At 32.3% G+C, this 23,131-nt stretch overlaps 1 protein-coding gene and 1 long non-coding RNA gene across 2 annotated transcripts; one reads left to right on the top strand and one right to left on the bottom strand.

Annotated features, from left to right (window-relative positions):
* Positions 1–640: 640 nt before the first annotated feature.
* On the top strand, positions 641–7,833 carry LOC130748805 (alcohol-forming fatty acyl-CoA reductase-like). Its single transcript, XM_057602048.1, has 10 exons — positions 641–833; positions 937–1,040; positions 1,921–2,123; positions 2,850–2,950; positions 3,052–3,244; positions 5,903–6,064; positions 6,273–6,354; positions 6,453–6,722; positions 7,188–7,315; positions 7,410–7,833. Exons 1-10 carry the CDS (start codon positions 656–658, stop codon positions 7,561–7,563), a joined length of 1,575 nt encoding a protein of 524 aa, XP_057458031.1. The 5' UTR covers positions 641–655; the 3' UTR covers positions 7,564–7,833.
* Positions 7,834–8,019: 186 nt separating this feature from the next.
* Positions 8,020–10,056, bottom strand: LOC130748806 (uncharacterized). Its single transcript, XR_009022780.1, has 3 exons — positions 9,969–10,056; positions 9,786–9,886; positions 8,020–8,810 (listed from the first exon to the last, which is right to left on the bottom strand). It is a non-coding gene; the product is annotated as an uncharacterized LOC130748806 (long non-coding RNA).
* Between the last annotated feature and the right edge of the window lie 13,075 nt (positions 10,057–23,131).

Raw genomic sequence — 23,131 nt, 5'->3', positions numbered from 1 at the left:
GTGTCGATAGAGCAGTACCCACATCGTGTTAGGCAGTCGTATGACTAATGCTCTCAAGACTCGAAATTCTCATTAAGTAAGTAGTCTTCTTCCAACAAATCTTTTCCTCTATATGCTACTTAATGATTGAACCCTCGGTTAAATATTTAAATGTCTCAACTATCTATCAATTGAGCCGAGATGAAATATTGTCAAATGCTTCCATGGCAAGAAAGAATTTACGTTCACCTTTCTTTGATTTATGTGATTCATCATTTACAATATCAAAATATTGAAATGGGAGATAGTAATAACTATTAATTACTCATGTAACTAAGATGTCGTACACGAATTAAATTGTTCCAAATATAAAAAAACTTGTTACTCCAAAAATATTTCAAAGATTTTTTTTACATTGACGTTGATATTTGCAATGATCTTAATTAAGTTAGATATTCATGGACCAGTAACGAACTTTACTTCACTTTATAATTTTACGGTTGTTGTTTCTGACTCGTGTAGGGTACAGTGTTTAGTGTGCTAGTGGGGTGAGTTGAATCACACCCTGCATGAGATCGAGGACCAAAATTACAATCACCATTCACCAACTTCTTCTTATATGCACACCTCATATCATAATTGCTCCATATTGCTTTGCTTCTCTGGTTATATATATATGAAATGGCTGGCATTTCAATATCCCACACATATATACCACTGTGCTTGTTTTGTCACTAGTAGATTTCTTTCTTCTAATAATACTTTTTCTCCAATGGAGGAGGTTGGAAGTGTACTCCACTTTCTTCAGGACAAGACCATTCTTCTTATTGGAGCCACTGGCTTTATTGCCAAAAGTATATATTCTCTCTCTCTCAATCAAGATCTCTCTCTTCAAAGATATGCTTCTTTTGTGATATGTTGGTCATGTCTTTGCCTCTTTGGTTGTATATTTTTCAGTTTTTCTGGAGAAGGTATTGAGAGTTCAACCAAATGTTAAGAAGGTTTATCTTCTTTTAAGAGCCTCAGATGAAAAATCAGCCATTCGTCGCTTGGACAATGAGGTAAATGCACAAAATATATTAGAATTTAGGTTACAATTAACTCTACACTAACAACTAGCTTAGAGATAAAAATTGCTCTCTTATTTTGCCATCTCTTTATTCAAAATGTAATCTCTAAAATAATTATCTTATGCGGGCTGGGGAACTCACTTACTTCAATAGTAAGTTAGTAACTCCTATACAACTAATCAATTTACTAAATTATTGAAAATATGAATTTGGTAAATCCAACCATTGTGTGATAATAACACAATGGTTATGTTCATCAAAATTTGGTTAAATCAAACACTCACATGTATGTAATCTTATAATGGATCCTGTATATCAGTATATGTACGTATATATTGAGGAGGGATCAAATCAATACAATAATTTCAGCATTGTGCAGAAAAGCCAATTCAATTATGTGCATTTTCAATCTTTCGCTTTCTCATTAATCTGTTTGGTACGAAATTAAAGATATCATGGATAAAGAGGTAAACTACAGTTTTCTGCCATTTATCCCTTTATAAGAATGGAAGTTACACTTTTTGAAGGGATTTTCCACTCATTCACATAATTATCCTATGATATTTTTAAAGGAGTTACGAGGAGTTTTAGTGTCATTTTAAACTGCTTCAGGGGAAAATGATTTCAGATCATATTTCAGTCAGTAAATGACTTTTTAAGGTCTTGGCTTTTTGAGTCTTGTATGAAAAAAAAGTGAAAAACTACTATTTGCTTGTTGATTACTCTAAGTAGAAATATGGTTTCCTTCCATCATTTTCAAGCTTCTCCTAATCATTAATGAAATTAACACACACTTTAAATTTTTTCACTATATATATGTCAAATAATTAAGCTAGTGACTAATACATGCTTATATATTTTTGGAACTCAGATATTAGGGAAGGACTTGTTTAATCTGCTTAAGGAAAAATTGGGTGCAAATTTTAAGTCCTTTATTTCAGAAAAGTTAACTTTGGTGCCTGGGGACATTTCTTATGAAGACTTGGGTTTGAAGGATTCCATTCTAAGGGAAGAGATTTGCAAACAAACAGATGTTATCATTAATTTGGCCGCAACTACTAACTTTGATGAAAGGTAAGATATTTACGTATCATATACTATACTTTTTCTTTTAACTAATTTAACATTTTTTTTTTGAAAAGCCAAAATTTTATATTCAAGAAGCATAAGGGGTGCTTCAACCCCTCAAAGTTGTACAAGGAAAAGAGTTAACATCTAGGATTCCTTAAATTGAATTTATGTAGGACTACCAGATCTTAAAATACAAGTTCTACTGCAAACCCATCAAGAACATATGGTTACACAAACATAAAAGCATAAGAGACCATATCAGATATGTCATTGCTGTATGTATCCAAAATCACATAGTTTCTGTCCTCACCACTACCATCCCCAAGTTGAGCCTTATTGTTACTTTAGACAGCTCATTTTTAAGCAATATCCAGGGTCCATCTCCCATTCATAATATATAAGAGGCTTTGAAGCCTTTTGCTCTAGCCTTTAACCACCACCATGAGCGCATTTTAATCAGATCGATCAATCACATTCGTCACATTAAGATCTCCACCTCTAAAGAGAACTGAATTCCTTAACAGCCATATGCTCCAAACATATTCCATAATTATATTAAATTTGAGCTTTTATAGACCAACATATAAAATATTGTAACATATTTAAAACATGCCATTTAGCTGAGGTTATTTTAACCTCCGCCACAAAGTATGTCAGAAATTTGTCACGATATCTTGTATGCCATGAATCATTTTTGTTTAAATTTACTTTTCCCCCTTGAAAATTCAGGTATGATATAGCGCTGGGTCTAAATACCTTTGGAGCAAAGCATGTCATGAATTTCTCCAAGCTATGTATTAAACTCAAAGTTCTTGTCCATGTATCCACAGGTTAGTATATCAAATAATGCCAATGTCAATTCAAAAGTTTAAGACAAAATAGCATTAATTAGTCTCACATTAATAGTTGTTGTGTCCTTAATTAATTTCAGCTTACGTGTGTGGTGAGAGAGGTGGGCTCATACAAGAGACCCCATATCACTTTGGTGATTCACTGAATGGTGTGCCTGGATTAGACATCGATGTAGAAAAGAAAATAGTGTGTGACCAATTGGATGAGCTCAGAGAGCACGGAGCCACAGAGCAAGAAATTAAAGTGGCCATGAAGGACTTAGCTATTAAAAGGTTTGTGAATAATGAATTTTAATTCATTCACACCAATATTTCTCTTTTATATTCTTATTTTTTTCTTATATCATATTACATCACTTATCATATTTTTTATTGATCTTTTTTTTCATTTCTCTTTCTTGGTGTAAGTGTGATGAACATTATATTGTTTATTAATCTCGTCATAATGGGACCAGTTGAACTGACTGGGAATCGAGACGTTAGCTGGTTCGGTTCGGTTATATAACCGGCCTGATAGAGAACCGGTCCAAAATCAGTATGAATTGTTTATATAATATGGTTATGACTCTATGTATGAAGAGCCATCTTATCATAGATACACCATGTTCTTAAGATTGAATGTTAAAAATCTATATATTAATTAAAAAATTAATTTCTTTGTTTATTGAACATTAAAAGTCTTATCTCGTGCGTAATTTTCATTATATATAATTATACACACATATATATATAAATATATATATATATTATTATTTAATTATTACCGATTTGATCATAATCCGGCCATTGAATATTAAACCGGTATCCAACCACTTCAATAATTGGTCCAATTCTAAAAATGTTAAGTTAATTAGCTTCTACATTTAGCATCTATGCTTAAATACATGAGCTAAGATAAGATGGTTCATTTAAGGATCACAACTTAATTACAAAATCCAACAAACTTTCTTGCTTTTCAAACATAGAGTAGCTTTAATTAATTAGTGGACCAATAGTTAACTGGAAATACATTGTACATGTATTTTTAGCCTTGTGGAACAGTCATGGTGATGCCGATATTCTAGTTGAGCAACTTAATTCGTTGCGTCTCAAACACAACATTGCTTTAATTAATGGCCCACTAGAAACACATGCACTTAATTTTCTTCAGCAAGGTCCAGTTTCTTCCACACCAAGCTCCATTTTCTGTTGACGTCAAAGATAGTGTAAGTCAATATATAGGACCCGGCCACAAACAAGTTGGAACTCAAGTAAGTATAAGAGCGTGTATCGTTTTTCAGATTCGATTATTGTAAACCAAGAAAAATTTAGTTCACACGATAAAAGAGTTTTTCTATAAATTAATTTTAAATAAAAAATATATAGTAAATAATATGTACTTATGACGTTTGAAGAGAACTGAGAATGCCCACGTATGTGAAGTGAATTATAGTGTTTATGTGAGAACTTAGAACGACAATTATATAGTGTTGTCTCTGCTACTCTGTTCTTGATAAGCACCAACATGCAGGGTAGTATTTGTTTCATATGAGGATAGAAAGTGAAACATAAAGAAGAGTGCAATCTCCTAACTAGAGGCCATTGGTGCTTGTTTGTTCAAGCTCAAGATCAAGCCTTGATTGGCCAATAAAAGAAATTATTTATATTTACCAAGTTAGGTTAGATTTTAAAGCTTGGTTCAGGTAGCAAGTGTATTTATATGGATGGAAGCATAAGAAATATTCATTGATTAGTGAGGCCAAGCATCAACTTCGGAATTTAAATCAATACTGTTGAAAGTTGAAACATTAATGGCTCTATTTTATTTTGAGATATGTAAGTAAAGATTTTAAAACTAAAAAAGGAAATATAATTAATTAATACAGAAAAAATATAAAATTCGTCTTTGGTGTGGTGTGGTGCCTTTAAAGAACCCATGCCACCATAACATCTGAAAGGGAAGGGACAACAGCTTTTTCAAATGTAGTCCTAACCTGTAGGGCATCGGATAATTAATAATTTAAGAAACTAAATATATTTAACATTTTCTTTTTTAATCCAACTTGTAAAACACTCAAATAGAATCGACACCCTAATTTCCTATGTAACAAAAAAAAATAGTATCGACATACACTTAATGTTTCTCTCTCTATATCTTTTCATATTACTAAGTATGTCATATATTATATTCATCGTTTCTCTTTATTTCTCTTCATGTTTCTAATATCATATTGAAAGTTAATGTCTATGAACCATTTTCTCTTTCATGCATTGTTTGTTATAAAAGGAAATGGAAAGAGAGTTATGAGTGATAGAGAGATACATGAGAGAGGCAAAGTTATCGCGTTTGGCTTGTGAAGAGTATGGTGAGAGAGAAAAGTCATGAGTGTGTATGAGAACACTTTTTACAATCTCTTCTTTTTTTGAACGTACTTTTTACAATCTCTTCAATTTGAAGGAAATAGAGCGCTTTTTTCCTTTTTTTTCTATTTTGCCCTTCTAGGTGTGTCCAACCACCCCAACATATTTTTGACCTCTAGAAATATAGTAGTTTCTAGATAAAAATGTCTTCTGACAAAAAAAAAATGGCATCCTGCTTTCTCATCTTTTATCATATTAAACAACTTACAAAGTCTACTTTATTTTTCATATTTTTCTCTCGACTCATCTTTTCACTTCTCTCTTTCTCTTCTCAACTAAACAATATCTCAAAGTAGACAGACCAATTTTCTTGGAAAGGGATGAGAAGTTTGATGAGCAATCCTGAATTGAAACTGAAAGCAAAGCGCCTTAATAACATTTTTACAGTTACAATATATTATGACATACTCATCATCATATTTCTATTATTTATGTCTTTATTATATTATAGATCGTATTGTAGGAAAAGTTATAATTAATAAACTGAACAAACTTCTCATAATAATTGTGTTTCATAACACTTGTGACCAGGGCAAATGTGTATGGATGGCCTAACACATACGTATTTACAAAGGCAGTTGCAGAGATGCTTGTGGAACAACTAAAAGGAGACTTGCCAGTGGTTATTTTGCGTCCTACCATCGTTACAAGTACATTCAAAGAACCTTTCCCTGGTTGGTCTGAGGGTGTAAGGTAAATCAAAATTTCACTTTATGATGTATCAAATATTTAATCTGATAAATATATTACCAGCTAAGGAATAAAGAAATTTTCCTCTGTAACCAAAAAAAAAAGCTAAGGAATAAAGTTTCATGATTGTCTCAGAACCATTGATTTTACTTTATGAGGGTGTAAGGTAAATAAATTTCAGTTTATGATTTTACTTTTATGTTTGCTGCAGAACCATTGACAGTTTAGCTGTTAATTATGGAAAGGGAAAACTAACATGCTTCCTTGGAGATCTCAATGGAGTTGTCGATGTGGTGAGTTATACTAAATGAAATTGAAATCAATTGCTGTCTTATTCTGTTATCTCTATTTCTGATCTAATCTCAATACATGAATCAATTGTAACAAGCAGATACCAGCTGATATGGTGGTGAATGCAATGCTAGTGGCCATGGTAGCTCATGCAAATCAACCAAGTGATCAGGCCACATATCATGTGGGTTCCTCTGTTAGAAATCCAGTTACATACCATAATCTCCAAGACTATGGATTAAGATATTTCACAGCAAAACCATGGATCAACAAGGATGGATCGAGCGTAAAGGTTGGCAGAGTAAATGTATTAACAGACATGGCTAGCTTCCGGAGATACATGTTCATTCGCTACCTGCTTCCATTAAAGGTTCTTATTTAGTCACTAACCCCATCATCACCATCATTCAAAGTTTAATTTCCAAGAGATTAATGTTAGTTATATTGGTCCGGATTTGGATTCAATGCAGTCAAAGTTAAGGGAATCTGACATTCACACATTCAAGCATTTGGGTTGTAAGATTAGACGACTCTCATTTTGAATTACTATTCTATGTTACTTAGTACAATGTAAAATTTGACAATTATCATATCTTAATCGGACGACTCAAAATGCTTGAATGCGTGAATATGAGAACCTCCTTACCGCCGGGCCCACCTATGATGGGTTATTTAACTCTTAGGCTTAGCACTTTAACTATATGTGTCCTTAAGCCCTATAATCACGCAAGACTAGCTCATTCTTTTTAGTTTAGACTAGAGTATACACTGTCGATAACCGTCATAGACATTTTAATAATGAAAGTTTCTGATGACAACTTTTGCATCTAATTAGGGACTTAAGCTGGCCAACACAACATTTTGCCAGTACTTTAAGGGGACATATCTAGAGCTCAACAGGAAGATCCAGGTTGTGATGCGACTTGTGGAACTTTACAGGCCTTACTTGTTCTTCAGTGGCGTGTAAGTATAATTAGAAAAAATCTTCACCATGTTTTAATTAGTCAAATGTTAAAACGTGTATATTACTTATGAGAATGTGAATTATTGCACACAGATTTGATGATATGAACACAGAGAAGTTGCGGATTGCAGCAAGACAAGGTGAGACAGAGAAAGACTTGTTTTACTTCGACCCCAAAGATATTGATTGGGATGATTACTTCATGAACACTCATATCCCTGGTATCGTCAAGTACATTTTCAAGTGATGTGATGCTATCTACAGTCTACATTCCAAGTGATTTGCAACATTGGTAATTTAATTCAGTTCAAATATGTGGTGGAGGGAGTACATTACAGTGGTGGTGTTATTTATTGATCAAGGGCTGTGTACTAATAATTGGTATTAGCTTGCTAGCTACCATTTAAAGTTTGAAATGTTTAGTAGTGTATCAAATAGTATCATATGATATTGCCTTTTCTTTCAATTTATGTTTCTTTCAGCATGATTTGTAAGATCTCATCATGTGTTACGGTTCTAGTTCTTTCTAATCAAAGCAGATAATAAATGAATATTCCTAACGTTGTACACTAGATAATAGCAAAAACAGAACAGCAACTGTGCCCACATCAGAAATATGATACAAGTCAGCACTGCTAAACCATTTAAGGACCACTTAGGCAACATTTGCAGTCTAGAAAGCTCATAACAGACAAATTGTCACACCTCTTTTTATTCCTTATTGCAAAAATGAATATCCTTAAACTGATGAAAATGCACCATCCAGTTATTGACCAACTGAAAGATATTCCAAACCATCTAAAACAGAACATCCATATACTTGAGAAAAGAACACTCAAAGAAACTGTGTGCAACAGATTCCTCTTTTGCAAAGGATGTTGGACAGATATTATGAGTAAATGCTCAATTTTATCCCTAAAAGTTTAAGCATCGGACAAGTTAGTCAGTAGAAAAAAAGAAATACTCCCGTGTTCCCTAATTCTGTTAAATGTCGGTCAAATTAGTCTCTATGATCAGATAAAACGTCAGTCAAGTTAATCCTTGTAGGGACTAACTTGACCGACATTTGACACAACCACGGACACCGTGGGTATTTCCTTCTTCTAAGGAGTAACTTGTCTGACGCTTACAAAATTGAGCATTCACTCAATATTATCATCATGAGAATTGAGAAATAATGGCTCTCCTGGCCAAACTATGTGTTACATGGTATGCCCTGTAATAGCAAAAACAGAACAGCAACTGTACCCACATCAGAAATGTAATACAAGTCAGTACTGCTTAACCATTCAAGGACCACGATTTAGCAGTCAACAAAGCACATAACATACTATTCGTCACACCACTTTTTATTCCTTATTGCAAAAAATGAATACCCTTTAACTGATGAAAATACACCATTATTGTCCAGTGCTGAAGATATTCCAACCATTTTCTCCCAAACTGAACTCCACCATCTAGAGATTTAATGACTCCACAAAAAGCTTCTCTTCTCTGCCACAAAGTCAGAAACAACTCTTTATCCTTAGTCTTCGAAACTAAGATCTTATACCAGATACTTTTTTCACTTTCAATCTCCATCTACATTTTCCTAGTAATGCCAGGTTAAATGCTCTTAAATCTTTTATCACCTCCCTCCTTATCCCAACATACATTTTCCCATGATACCCAGTGGATTCTTTCCCATGCAGTGGTGATATTCAATAATGCTCATGCCTATTGTGTTGGAAATTATAATTTAAGTGTGAGTGAATAAAGCCCCAAATTTTTTAACATTGATTTAATTAAAGACAACATAAGTGCGAAAACTCATATTGATAGTGCCACCACTATTAGAATTTAGGAGGCGAACTCTACCCTAAAAGCTAGCTCAAGGGATGAGTATTGTCTTCCCATATATAAGGACCATATCTCTAGTAAATGTGGGACTTCTCAACACCCTCCCCCTCTACGCTCAGGGTGAACATCTAGAGCGTGAAATATGCAGAAATGAACATTTATGAGTGGCCCATATACGGGATGTCTCAACTAAACGGATTTATGATAGATTCTGATACTATATCGATTATCCCAAAAGCTTAAGTTGTTGGGTAAATGTCACATAAATGGTTTTATTAGTATTATTTCTAACACTTCCCTCAGGCAATAGACTGTTTGAGCTTGAAGCATGGACAATGTGCAAGCCCACCAACCATATGCTGAAATTCAACTTTTTATTAGGAGAAATTAAGGGCGAATATTATATCACACAACCAATTAATCCAAAAATTTAAGTAGTTGAATGAAGGTCACATAAGTAATTTTATATTATTATCTTTAATAACTATCATCACTAAACACTTATGCAACCCAAAATCAAGGGAAGGCACAATGCATCCTATCATACAAAGATGTTGCTATGTTAATGGTCAAAACGAAAAGAACTGCACTAAGAAAGTGAAAGAGAAAAGAGTTCATGAAAAAGGTTACCTAAACGCAAAATCCAAGTGCAATTAGGTAGCAGCCGCCATTGTAAAAGCACAAACACCTCCGAGTATGATATGATTATGAAGACCACTTGTTGCAGTTTTCTGAAAAATAAAAGCAAAATCGAAATCAAGTAGAGCCATTAATCAAAGAGAAAGGAAGAGAAGAATTGGTTATGAGTCACACCTTTATTTGTACAAGGAAAGCTCCTGAGCCTCTTGAACACGAGCGACCCCGGCAAGAGTCTCTTCTTGGGTTCGCGACTTCAGCCTTGTTTTTCAGAATGTGGGCTCGTTAGGTACGCCTTATTATACATAATATAAGCTTATACAATACATTATTGACTTATTCATGGTTTAGTGCTCACATTGTATTGTATAAGTTTATACATCAAACTCATTTTATACATTAAAGTGATGAACTATTTAATCTACCCTATAAATGATGGATAATGCATGATAAGAGTGTGATGTATAAACTACTTGAAAATATTTTCAACCACACAACCCTCCACCACCGCCGCTGCCACCACTTCCGTCATTACCGCCACCACTGCCACTGCCACCATCGTTGATGTCGTCTTCATTATCGCCACTACTACCACCATCGCCACTGCCACCACCACCACCAACCCTCCATCACCATTGCCGCTACACTACTGCCATTACCGCCACCTCCATTACCACCATCATTGATACCGTCATTGTTATAGCCACTATCACCACCACGACCCTCCATCATCGCTGCCACCACCACCTCCATCATCGTTGATATCGTCATCGTTATCGCCACTACCACCATTGTCGCCACCGTCGCTACCATTGTCACCATCGCCGCTACTACTACTACTACCATCATTACCGCCGCCACCACCACATACCACTACTACTATCGCGAACAAATTATACAATGTATAACCAAACGTTGTATAGTATTAAAATTTTATCAGGCCTAATAAAATCAGGTTTATACTATTTAAGTCTTATACTATACAACATACTAAATGAGAATATTTGAAAATAATAGAGATTTATTGGCGGTTTGAACACCCAGAAAATGACAAAACCACTTCCGAGTATTTATAAAATATATCTTAAATTTCTCTAAATGAAAAATTAAATATTTAAAAGTTATTTTCTTGAAAGGAATATTTAAAATTCAAAATTATCATTTATATTTATCATGGTAAAAATATTTATTTTTTTGGTAAAAGAGATAATAATCTCAAATAAAAAATATTTATAAGATATATTAAACTTTCTATAATTTTCTAAAAAATATATTAAAAAAATAATCTCAAATTTATCTAGATAAAAAAATGAAATAACTAAAATTCATATTTATATTTATATTTAATGATGGTAAAAATATCTCTAAGATATATTAAGTTGTCTAAAATTTTGAAGAAAATATAAATAAATAAAAATAAATTCAAATAAATATAGAAAATATATTTCTACATATCTTAAAAATAATTATTTAATAATTTTCTAGATGAAAAAAATAACTAAACTTTATACTTATAATTCACTATTCTATTATTATGGTATTTTTAAGATATATTAACATGTCAATGATTTTGAAGAAAAATAATTGTTTTATTCATAAAATATTTTTTTCATATTTTAAATGATTTTTCTCTAGTTATATTATCTTTAAAATCATAGTCATGTTAATACATTTTAGAAATATTTTTACCATAATAAATATAAATAACAAACAGAAAATGGAGGTGATTAATTTGGTTGTTCCGGTGGTTAAAGCTCTTGCAATCAAGCTCGGTTTGTCTCTCGCCTTGGAGTTATGATATATACACACATCTCCACTTCTTTTCCACCTTCATTTCTATCTATTTCTCTTTTCTCTATTGATCAAATCATTTATCACATCTTTACTTTCTCTCTCCTTTCTTCCTATCTCTCTCTTCCTCCACCTCTCCACACCTCATTTTTGAGGTGTGAAGATATAATTATTCCTCGCCTTGAGTTTAGGGTTTTTAGATGTGAAGGTGGGGTCGCATTGTGAAATGGTGGTGAAGGCAATTTTCGAGAAGGAGTGGCACAACTCTTATTTGGGTCTTGTTTTAGGTAGTATTGCCAATTCGACAAATGATTTTGTTTCGGTTTCTTTTTCTCATGTTCGTAGTGAGGCCAATTATGCGGCTCATTATTTGGATAAACACTTTTTGCCTCATGAAGATGAAGTTTTGGACGGCTAATTTTCCTCCTTGTGTTCTTGCTCATTTCCAGAAATTCTGCCGTGCAAATATTTTCTAATATACATTTTCAATTTACCGTAAAAAAACATAAAGTTTCATGATTTTATTATTTATCTAGAGATGTTTAAGATATTTTATAAATATTCTAAATACTTATAAAATAAGAAAATATTTATTATGTAGTAAGAAGATATATTTTTTGTTATTTTATTTATTATGTTTATTTAAGTAAATTAATCTTAGGAATATTTTGTTAGCACTGTTTGAATGATGTTAAAGGAGATGCGTGAAATGTATAATTTAGAGAAAAATGTAGCTGAATGTTAGGTGAATGTATATTACTCATATATAATTAGACGATCACTTGGTTCAATAGTAAGAGTTTGGCACATTATCCTATTTGTTGGGGTGTTTGAATCTTCAAGATTTGAGAGTTTTACATTGCCACATCAACAACTTACGTGACATGCCACACATGACTAATCAATATCAATATATATTAGAAAAGAAGAACTCATATCAGGTTGATTTAGTGACGTGTCGTTCTCACGTTAATTCTTAGTAACGTGTCATTCCCACGTTAATTCTCATAAAAAAATTCCACGTGTCATTCTCAGGTTATTTCTCATAAAAAAATATATTTTTAAATTTTAGATTTGATTAAGATTTAGGTTGTGTATTCCTTGATTTTATCTTTATTTATTTTTTATTTATTTATAGAGTATTAATTAATTTTTATGGTATTTTTTATTGAATTTTCGGATTTTTAATTAATTTAGGATTTTATGAGTTTTTATTGTGATTTGCAAGATTTTGATAGTTTTTATCTATATTTATTTAGTACATTTTTAAATTTTAGATTTGATTAGGATTTAGGTTGTTTATTTCATGATTTTATCTTAATTTATCTTATTATTGATTTAAGTTGTTTATTTCTTGGTTTTATCTGTTGGTCTTTTATTTTATTTTTAGAGTATTAATTAATTTTTATGGTATTTTATTGAATTTTCAGATTTTTATTTAATTCATGATTTTATGAGTTTTTATTGTGATTTGCTAGATTTTGGTAGTTTTTATCTATCTTTAGTTAGTATCTTTTTTAATTTTAGATTTGATTAGGATTAAGGTGATTTATTTCTTGATTTTTTGTTGGTGTTTTCAAGTATCTTAGACTTTAATTACGGTAACAAAATTAGAATATATTTTTAAGAAAAATACAATGAGAAATAAATTCTATGATTCTGTCTACTAAGTTAAGACACAACCCCAAGTCCTAATTCTAAAAGAAGGAATTATCTATCACTCTAATATAATCCTCATGAAACAGGAATGGTCAGTCAGCCAATTATACATATTCCTTCATTACCAAGATAACTGCACTAGATACTTATGTTTTATCTATGTCAGCCTGCTACATGATGGCACCATTGTAAACATGAGGGGGCAAAATGATAAACTACACATATTACACTGATTAAGGCCATGAGATGGTATGAGAAAAATGATAATTTGATTTAAACGAGTAAAGTATAATTTTTACTCATTTAACTTATGATTAAGAAAAAGTAACCAAAACATAATGCAATAAGGGGAAGACAAGTATGGTAACATATATAGAGAAGAAAAAGAAATAAGTAGACAATCACAAGATCTCTATGGCGCAAGCGACAGGGACGCATACCACACTTCAAGTCTTCAACCCCGCCCCCAAAATCCTTCTCAAGGACATGCCCTCCGCCCCTGAAACCAACGCTGATTTGGGTTTTCACAAGTCGCATAGGATCATCGACAGGGAAGATGATTACCGCCAGAGGAGGCTCAACAGCATAATCTCCTTCTCTGAAGAAGGACCTCTACCTCTCGCTTTCCCACAATCCATCTCAACGACGATGGCAAAGAGGTAACTTAATTTTTTTCCCCTTTATTTTTTGTGTCTGATGAAATGCTTAGTAGAAGGGAAACTGAAATTTTATTTTGGTGATGGTTTTCAAAAGATGAATGATATATCAATTCCAATCTGTTTCTCTGGCTTAACAAAATAAAATAGCAAGAGTAGTAAAGCATTTCAGCAAGAACCTGTGTTTTGGTTTTCTTTCATTTTTTAATCTTATCCCCATTAACCTTGACATGTCTTTGAGCCGTCAAAAAAATTTGGAAATAAGAAGAGAAAATGATATCACTTTTCAGAACCATAAATCTAAAAAAAAGGGAAAAAGTAATAAATGATGAGAATCCATACATCAAATTTTCCATCATAGATCGTAGCACCAACCTTAGCCATATCGTAAGTCTCAAAGGTAATCACACCGCTCTGCCATGGGATTAACCCTGTCATTACGAATACTTTCTTCAACCTACAAATCAAGGAGAAAAAATCACACATGTTATTTAACCCCTGAAAATGCATAGAAGCCAAAGATGTATAAGGACTCTGTTGAATCTCTGTTAAGATTTAGTTTATTATTAATCTAACAAAGAGATAAAAAAAAACTAAATATATCTAAACCTATCTCTATTTAAATAGATATTATCTCTATTTAAAAAAATTCAATAAAAATACCATCAAATTAATTAATACTCTAAAAATAAATCAAAAATAAATTAAGATAAAATCAAGAAAAAAACAACTTAAATCCTAATCAAATCTAAATTTTAAAAATGTACTTTTTTATGAGAATTAACCTGAGAATGACACGTTGAATTTTTTTATGAGAATTAACGTGAGAATGACACGTCACTAAGAATTAATGTCCCTAACTTTTTTTTAAAAGAGTGAGTTTGAAAGCTATAACTTAAGTTAATTTGTTAATATATTACCAAAAAAATAATAATAATAATAATAATAATAATAATAATAATAATAATAACATATGTGTGCGGGTATGAGCCGGTTGGGTACTATAGTGCCCATACCCGCACTCATACCCACTACTTTTTGCGGGTAATTATCTATACCCAACCTCATACCCACTTAGCGATTTTTTACCCTACCCATAGTGAGTATTTTTTGCGGGTACCATATGGGTCCGAGACCCTATGGGTCCGAGACCCATTGCCATCCCTACATTTAGATTTTGGCAAAGTTGAAGAGCTTCCTGTAATGACATTGAATTGTCTAAAGGTGGAGAGCATCGAGTTGCTACCCACGCAAGTATGGGGACGGGAACAGGTAATTTTTTAAAACGCAGGTATGAGGATGGTTCTATAGTACCCTACCATTGTCATCCCTACTTAGTTGGAATAAACACAATAATGTCATACTTTATGATTTATCTTACACAATCCTAATTTGTGCTACTATCACATTTATTTTTTTAAAGATTAATTTGTTGCTAATTCCTTATATCTATGATTTGTGTTATTGTCTTCATATTCACGAAGAATGTAAAACGAGTTCATGTTGATCTCAACTAGGTTTATAAGAGAAGTCTTTATGTCAACTTTGTTTAGCATTTCTGAGTCTTCTATTTCATCCATTGTTTAATATATTTTTAATAATCAAGGTATTAATTGACGTATCAAATACAATAGACGTATTACCCGTGCAACGCGCGGGTAAAAAAACACTAGTTATTGTTGATGTGCCAACGGCCCACGTATATCTCTGTTAGCCATGTCATCTTTTTTTTAAGTCAATTGCAACGACTATAATCACGTATTTATTTGTAATTAAGGACTAAAATGGTAGAGCCAAAGAATAGAAATGCAGGAGGTCCAAAACAAAAGCACACATTTTATAGGGACCTTGAAGATATTTAAGCCTAATTTCTTTGACTTTCAAAAAGTGAAACACAAGAAAAATGGCTTTACTTGCGGCGTTAACAATAGGAAATACACTCCATGTAAAATCAATGCCAACAAGATACTAATGAAGAGTATTTGGATTTCTCTTTGAAATTTGACAAAAATCAATAGATAGGCATTTGCTCAAATCACGGTTCTGTGCTTTTATATGCTAATAGAAGTGCTACAAATGCTGGCATCACTAGCATGGAAATACCAGTTATGATGGTAATTTGGATCATCATATACAAATTTGAAAAATATTTCTCTGAAGAAAAACAAACAAACATGTCACTAATTAATATGTTGTGTGCCATATGATGACTTCTTATTCTAGACTCTGGGTCTGCTACATGAAATCAAAATAGGTGAACAAGAAAATTCTAACAGTTTTTTTTTTTTTGGTCAATAAAATTCTAACAGTTTGAAGTGAAGAAAAGAATCCAATCAATCAAAGAGTGGTTGGAGTTTAATTGTCAACGATATATATGGCCCAATCCAGCTTACCTATTTTTTTGAAAGGCAATCCAGCTTACCTAGTTGGTTACTTTGTTTTATTTATTTTATCGTTGATGAAAGCGTTACGTTTTTATACAGGCCCATCAATGTCTTTTTCATTTGATTACTTCATCACTATAAACTATAAAGGGAATTGACCGAAAGAAAAAAAAAACTATAAAGGGAAAGCCTAGGTTAATTGAATCTGGGGCAATTGCCTCTCTCATAGAAAAAAGATTTGCCACATAATATTTAAATTATTATATTTATCTTCTCAATTTTCCTCCTGTAACTAAAAAAAAAACTTCTCAGAATTCTTATATTATCTTTTTCAATTTTTTTTCAGTAACAGATGCTTAAAGAAATAATAAAAAGAAAATGAAAACATGCCTATTGACGAAGGTACTCCGTCTTTAAGCGATCTGAGAGCAACACCGCATCAATGTTTAATGCGAACGTAGAAGTAGCACCCCATTTGGCCATGAAATCTGCATCGGCATTGAAATTCTGACAGCTTCAGGACAAATGTTCTACGCGATGTCTAAGACATCTTGTACAACATGTTGCAATTAACAGTGTTTAGATATGCAAGTTAAAGAGCAGAAATAGGAAAATAAACACAAGAGATTGGTAACCCATATCGGTGCAATATCACCGACGTCTGGAGGATTTTCATCCGAGAAAGATAATCCACTATTATAGAGAATCAAGTACACAAAAGGTCTTAGATGAACAGCCTCTGTTCACAGTCCTTCCTACTTATTCCTGCATGTGGTTATTACTTAGTTCTCCTCCTAAGTATGAGAGTCTCTCTCACTTTCTCACACAATCACTACCCCAATGATCAATCTCTTACAATCAAGAGTAAAGACAAATCTCAAGATCAAACACAAACACAAACTACTCTCAGCTAAAACACAAGAGCATAAAGCTGCTGAGAAAGACACAGTGTGAACTCACAATAACAAAACCTAATCACACAACACGAAGCACACCTAACAACTAGATTTAGGTTTTCATAAATAGCATTCATTCAGGCTTTGTCTTCGATGGGCTTGAACGAACAAAGAGTCTACAACACAAACAGGAAGTCAATCTTTTAAAATCTGCAACAAATCTTATCTCATAAGATTTGAACAAATGATAGAATAAACTTCAAATCAAATCCTTTGAAATCAATTTGATCACACTTGATATATTCCTTGAACGGCGCACAAAAGCTTCTTCAACAACCCTAACTTGTTAATCACGAAATTAATCCAAAGCTTCTAGAATAAATCATCCAAACACACAACAGGCTCACATGGACAAATGTCACAAACACGATGTTACAACATCTGGTCTCACATCTTGTCACTGACAAAACTATCTTAGCTAAAATGTAGATAACCATGATCAAAGGCACAACATGCATTCCCCTCCCTCAGCAAATGCTGTCAAGCTACCTCCCAATCTTGTCAAAGCAACCACTTAACCCGACTAATAATCGCAGCATAGCATGATAAAAGGAATGAGCTCTCGTCACAAGACCCAAAGCTAACAGCGAATCACTTATCAAATCCACACGCCAAAAACCCCGCTGCCAGCAGATCTCTAAGCCATGCATGTAGAATAGCAAGTAACTCAGCATGGAGACCATCCGAGATTCCAATGCACCCAACATATCCAACTATCCACATCCCCTCCTCAGAACGAACTGTTCCCCCAAAGCACGACATCCTCGGATTCTCGAAAGAACTCTCATCCGTGTTCAGAGCATCAAATCTCTCTTGCGGAAATCGTCACTGCACCCAACGAGGAGGGTGATCTTGGGTCACTCGCGGATACACCTTGGAAATCACATTCCAAAGAGCATGCACCTCCCTCACTACGCGGTGCACAACCTGCAACTCCCCCGCGAATACAAATCTGCAGGGTTGCTTCCACTCCACCCAAGCGGTGGCCAATACAACAACCAGCCCGAAACCATGAAAAGAAGCCAGCCAAGCCCCAAACTCCACCGACACAAAGAGTTGGAAAGGTAAATCTATCTTTTTTAATTAGTCATTTAAGCTACTTACTTTGTTACAGAGAAAATATAAAAAAATGACTTAAGTAAAAATTTAAATGGGTTTTATTTTTAGTAGAGCCATCACCTCTACCTTCTACCACCACCACTTCTACGATCACCTCCACCACAACCTTCCACCACCACCATTGTTGCCACCGCCACGACCACAACCTCCATTGTCATCACCACCACCACCACCTTCGTTACAACTACTACCGTCACCATCCAACCTCCACCACCATCACCTCCACCATAGTCGTCCACCACCACCATCGTTGACACCTCCACGACCACCGTCACCACCACCACCACCGCCTCCAGAACCACCACCAATGCCATTGCCGCCAACTCTTCCTTCATAATCCCCATTATCATCGCCTCCACCATAACCACCACTGCCACCACCAGTAACAACCACCGCCACCACGATCACTGCTAATAGGTAACACTGACCTCCAACACCAATGCTTCCTGACCCTCCACCATCATGTCGCTTCAACCACCCATTGTTGTGAATTTACTAACTAACAAATAACTTTTATATTAAAAGTAGCTTTTAAGTTATAAAAAAAACTGATAATCAACTTTTACTTTTTTCTAAAAGCTCTTATTTTTCACTTTTACTTAAAAGTAACATTTAAGACAAAAAAAAGTCGAGTCAAACACTACCTCATACTATAATCTATATTTTTTAAGGGTTGTCTAAATGATCCATGATAAAATTTGGGTTAAATAACTCATCCTCCAATCACATTGGAGATAAGTGATCGAGTTAGAATTTCTATATTTTATTTATTAATTTATTTATATAAAAACTAATTGGTCAATTGGATTGTGGGTCAATAAGACAGTAACCCACATGAGTCATTTAGACAACTTTGTTTAAATGACAACTCTTCTAGGTGACACTCTTTCAACTTTTGTCATACTTATTTGACTTTACTTGTTTTTCATACTTCAATTAGTAACATGATGATGTTATATATAAATTTATGCATATTATTTATTTTTAATAATCAGTAACAAATATTTTGAAACATTATTTTGTTTAAAAATATTTTAAATTTTGAAAATGATGATAGTAAATTAATGTAATTACAAAATCATTGATATGAATTTTATTATTATAGAAACTTAATAAATTTTGTGCAAAACTTTATCATTACAATTATTAAGTTTCCTAACATCATTCAATCTCATTTATAAATTAAGACAATTTCAAAGATTTCTTTAACCATTATTGTTAATTATTGAATCGAATACACATTTCAAACGATAGTGAAAATTGTTTGGAAACGATAAGTTAGATATTCAAAACTGAATATATAGTCTAAGATCAATATCAAATTATCAATATTATTTTATTGCTTATACTTTTTGTAAGCAATTACGTAATTTCTTACTTTAAAGCATTTTGAATTGTGTGTTCAATTTATCTTTTTATTATAAATTCGCATTTATCATATATCAGTTGTGTATGACATGGGTTCAATATTAATACAGTAAACAACTAAACTTATATTTTTTTCCCTAATACAAATCCTCATTTCCATAGAGATAGTCCGGTTCAAGACAAAAACATTAACATTTTGTGGGTCTAAATTCTCTAAACGGAATTTTTTCCATTCACAAAATTCAAAAGTTAAACAAACAGCAAATGGGGATCTTGACTTGGGGTAGGAAGTAATTAAAGTGAAACTAGATTGAAGCTTTGTGATAAATTATAGAAAGGGATAACCTCAGTATTTTGAGCAAATATTTGTCTTTGAAAAAATAAGGATAAACTATGTACTATTCCACGATAAAGGAGCTCTGTTTTCAGTGACATTATGCGCAAATAGTGAAATTAACACGCTTTCTTGAGTATCAAGTGATAAAAAACAATAATTAAATACCAACAGCAAACATGTATCCTCCCTACAAGAAAAAATAATTGATGTAGTTTGTTTTGAAACTTCCAGTCCCTACAGCAGCTACAAAAAATGATGAGTTTCTTGTCGATAATTTAATTATTTGGTGTACATTTGAAAATTATTTTATAATTAATTTTAAAGGCACTATAATCAATTTTGAGAAATAAAAACTCACGTAAGAAGTTTTTTTCATTTTAGACCAGGTCGTCAGCACCGATAATAGTGGTTAATCTCTTCATTATGGATGCTCATACTATGCGATAAATTAGAGTTGTACATCGATTAAATTCAGGTTAAAATAGTCAATTTTGCTAGCTGAAAAACAACAAAACATGAAATCTGCCAATGGCTAATCAATGGTTACAGGTTATTCGGGTTCAATTTGTACGAGTTACGACTATTTTCACGTAGTATACAGGTTAATCAACAAGAAAATTCAAAAAAAGGAGAATTGTTAGAATATAATATTAAACCATTAATGTGACCTTTAACCAATAACTTAAGCTTTTGGGATAAATGGTTGCTTGACATGGTATCAAAACCTCTATGGCTGAGAAGTTTAGAGTTTGATCCTTGCTCCCTCACTTTCTAATTAAAGAGTAGAATTTATTAATTAAGCACATAATAGGTGGATCTGTGCATTTATCAACGCTTCAAGCCCAACGGGCTCTTGCGTGAGATGACGTGTTAGAATATAATATAAAACCATTAATGTGATCCTTAACTAGTAGTTTAAACTTTTGGGCAAAGTGGTTGCTTGACAAGAATGCGTACAAATATAAATATAGAGGTTGAGTGAATTGACTCATTTCACTCTTGCTCAACGTGCAATTGTTGCTATCGCTTGATGGTTGAAGATTAGAAGGCTTTGATGATGAAGATTTGCTATCCAAAAAGTTTAATTTGTGGGGTAAGATTTGCTATCCATTTAAGGGCCGGTTGGCCCTTACTAAAGTTCATGTTTAATTTCAAAAACACATTTTTGTTTGCTCTAGTACATAAAAAACATTTAAATATAAAAATAAATACAAAAAAGTCAGAAAAAAATTAGACGGTATTATAATGGTGTTATTAAATATTAAAGATAACTAGTACTAATACTGATATACTTGAAATTAAACCCGTGCGTTGCACGGGTTTGTTTTTAATTTGTATTTTTTAATTGTAATATTTAAATTTGCAGAAAGGTAAGAAAACTATTATTTAGAAGAATATTTAGAATATATGTATAATTAAATATAATTGAGTTATGATATTCTCACACTTTCTTTCTCTAATAAGGGAAAAAAGGATCAAACAGGTAGATTTTTTTTTTTTGCTTCATCGGAAGAAAAAATAGGTAGATTTCTATTGAGATTGAAATGAGAGTAGTTTTTTTTTTGATATAAAAGAAATTTAATTACTTAATTAGATTAGTATTGAAATGAACGTGGTAGTCTACTATTTTTTTTCTAATATTGATTTAGTCGTTGCAGTGATGTTATCAGTTGTGCTAATTTTTTTTATCAAGATTGATGTGGTTGTTTACCATTGCTGGTGGCATAGAAGTTCTTTTAAAATCACTTTCACGAACATAAAAATAGATTCTATCTAACTGCAGGATAGACGTCATTTGTTCCCTTTGAATGATTAAAGTTGCTATTTTTTTTCCATAATATGACAATATTGAGGAGTGAAAGATTCTTATTTCTTATCAAGAATATAGTGAGTACAACATTTTACACTTATCTTTCTAGTGCAGTATATAAATTTATGTGGCTCATACTTTGTTACTGATTTGTGTCATATAAATATAGAAATGATGATATATTTGTATGATTTCAATTGAATGAGAAGAATTGTTTAGTAAATTACCATATATGTGAAACTCACAGTTTTATTTTCCAATCATCTGCAACGGGGATATATCACTAAGTAATGTGTGTTTCTTGTTGTTGTTGTTGATGATCTTTCTCCTGCAATAAAGAAATAAGAATGAGAAATTTAAAAAAACAATTTTGAAATTAACTAAAATAATTAAAAATGACATACTTGTTGAAGTAGTTAGAGACAATTGTCATTTTTTTCTCACCAACAACTGAAGTCTAAGAAATATGAATAATTTGAGTTTGTGAGTTATTTCACCGGTTTGTTTATATAGAGATATAATAGATGCATGGTTCAATATAATACATTTCATTATTTATTTATTTAATGTAGATAGTTGAATATCCTCCTGACATTAACAATTTTATTCAGTTTTTGACACTGGTATTGCCATCATGCCACTATTTTTAATTTAATGTTAGTTTTTCTTCGGAGTTACTATGTTAAGGAATTCTAAAAATTTGTGAGTTTAAGAAAAATAGACATATATTCGTGCAGAAAATTGGACAGCAAACTAAGACCATTGCATATCAAGATTCATTTTTTATTGTTAATAGTTTTTTTTTCTTGGACTAAATTGATATTAGTTTAAAATTAACATTAAATTTGATTTTAATTTAAGGTACTATGTTAAAACCATTTGCAGATATAACTTTGTGGTCTGTTACACTTTTGGCATGGATGTTACTCTTTTGCTTATACATTTGATATTTATTAAGTTTAAAACTGAAATCATTAGTGCACAAGTTTCCACTACCCGTTCATTCACTCACTAAGTTATCTCATTAAAACACCAAATTTTTTTACTAATGTATGTAGGTTTTCACGTGTATTTGTACTTAATACTTAGCTCAAGTGAGCTTTACTAATATATATAGATAGATAGATATTTTTTTTGGGGAAAACCAAATATATATATATATATATAATTACTTTGGGAAATAAGAGTGTCAAGTACAATATAGATAGATATATATTGATAGAATTTTTTTTATTTTAAAAGTATTTTATCTAAATTATT

This window comes from Lotus japonicus, chromosome 3 (genome assembly GCF_012489685.1).
Source record: "Lotus japonicus ecotype B-129 chromosome 3, LjGifu_v1.2".
Classification (NCBI taxonomy): domain Eukaryota; kingdom Viridiplantae; phylum Streptophyta; class Magnoliopsida; order Fabales; family Fabaceae; genus Lotus; species Lotus japonicus.
The sequence above is the reverse complement of the archived record's forward strand: the minus strand, read 5'-3'. Positions and strand labels throughout refer to the sequence as shown.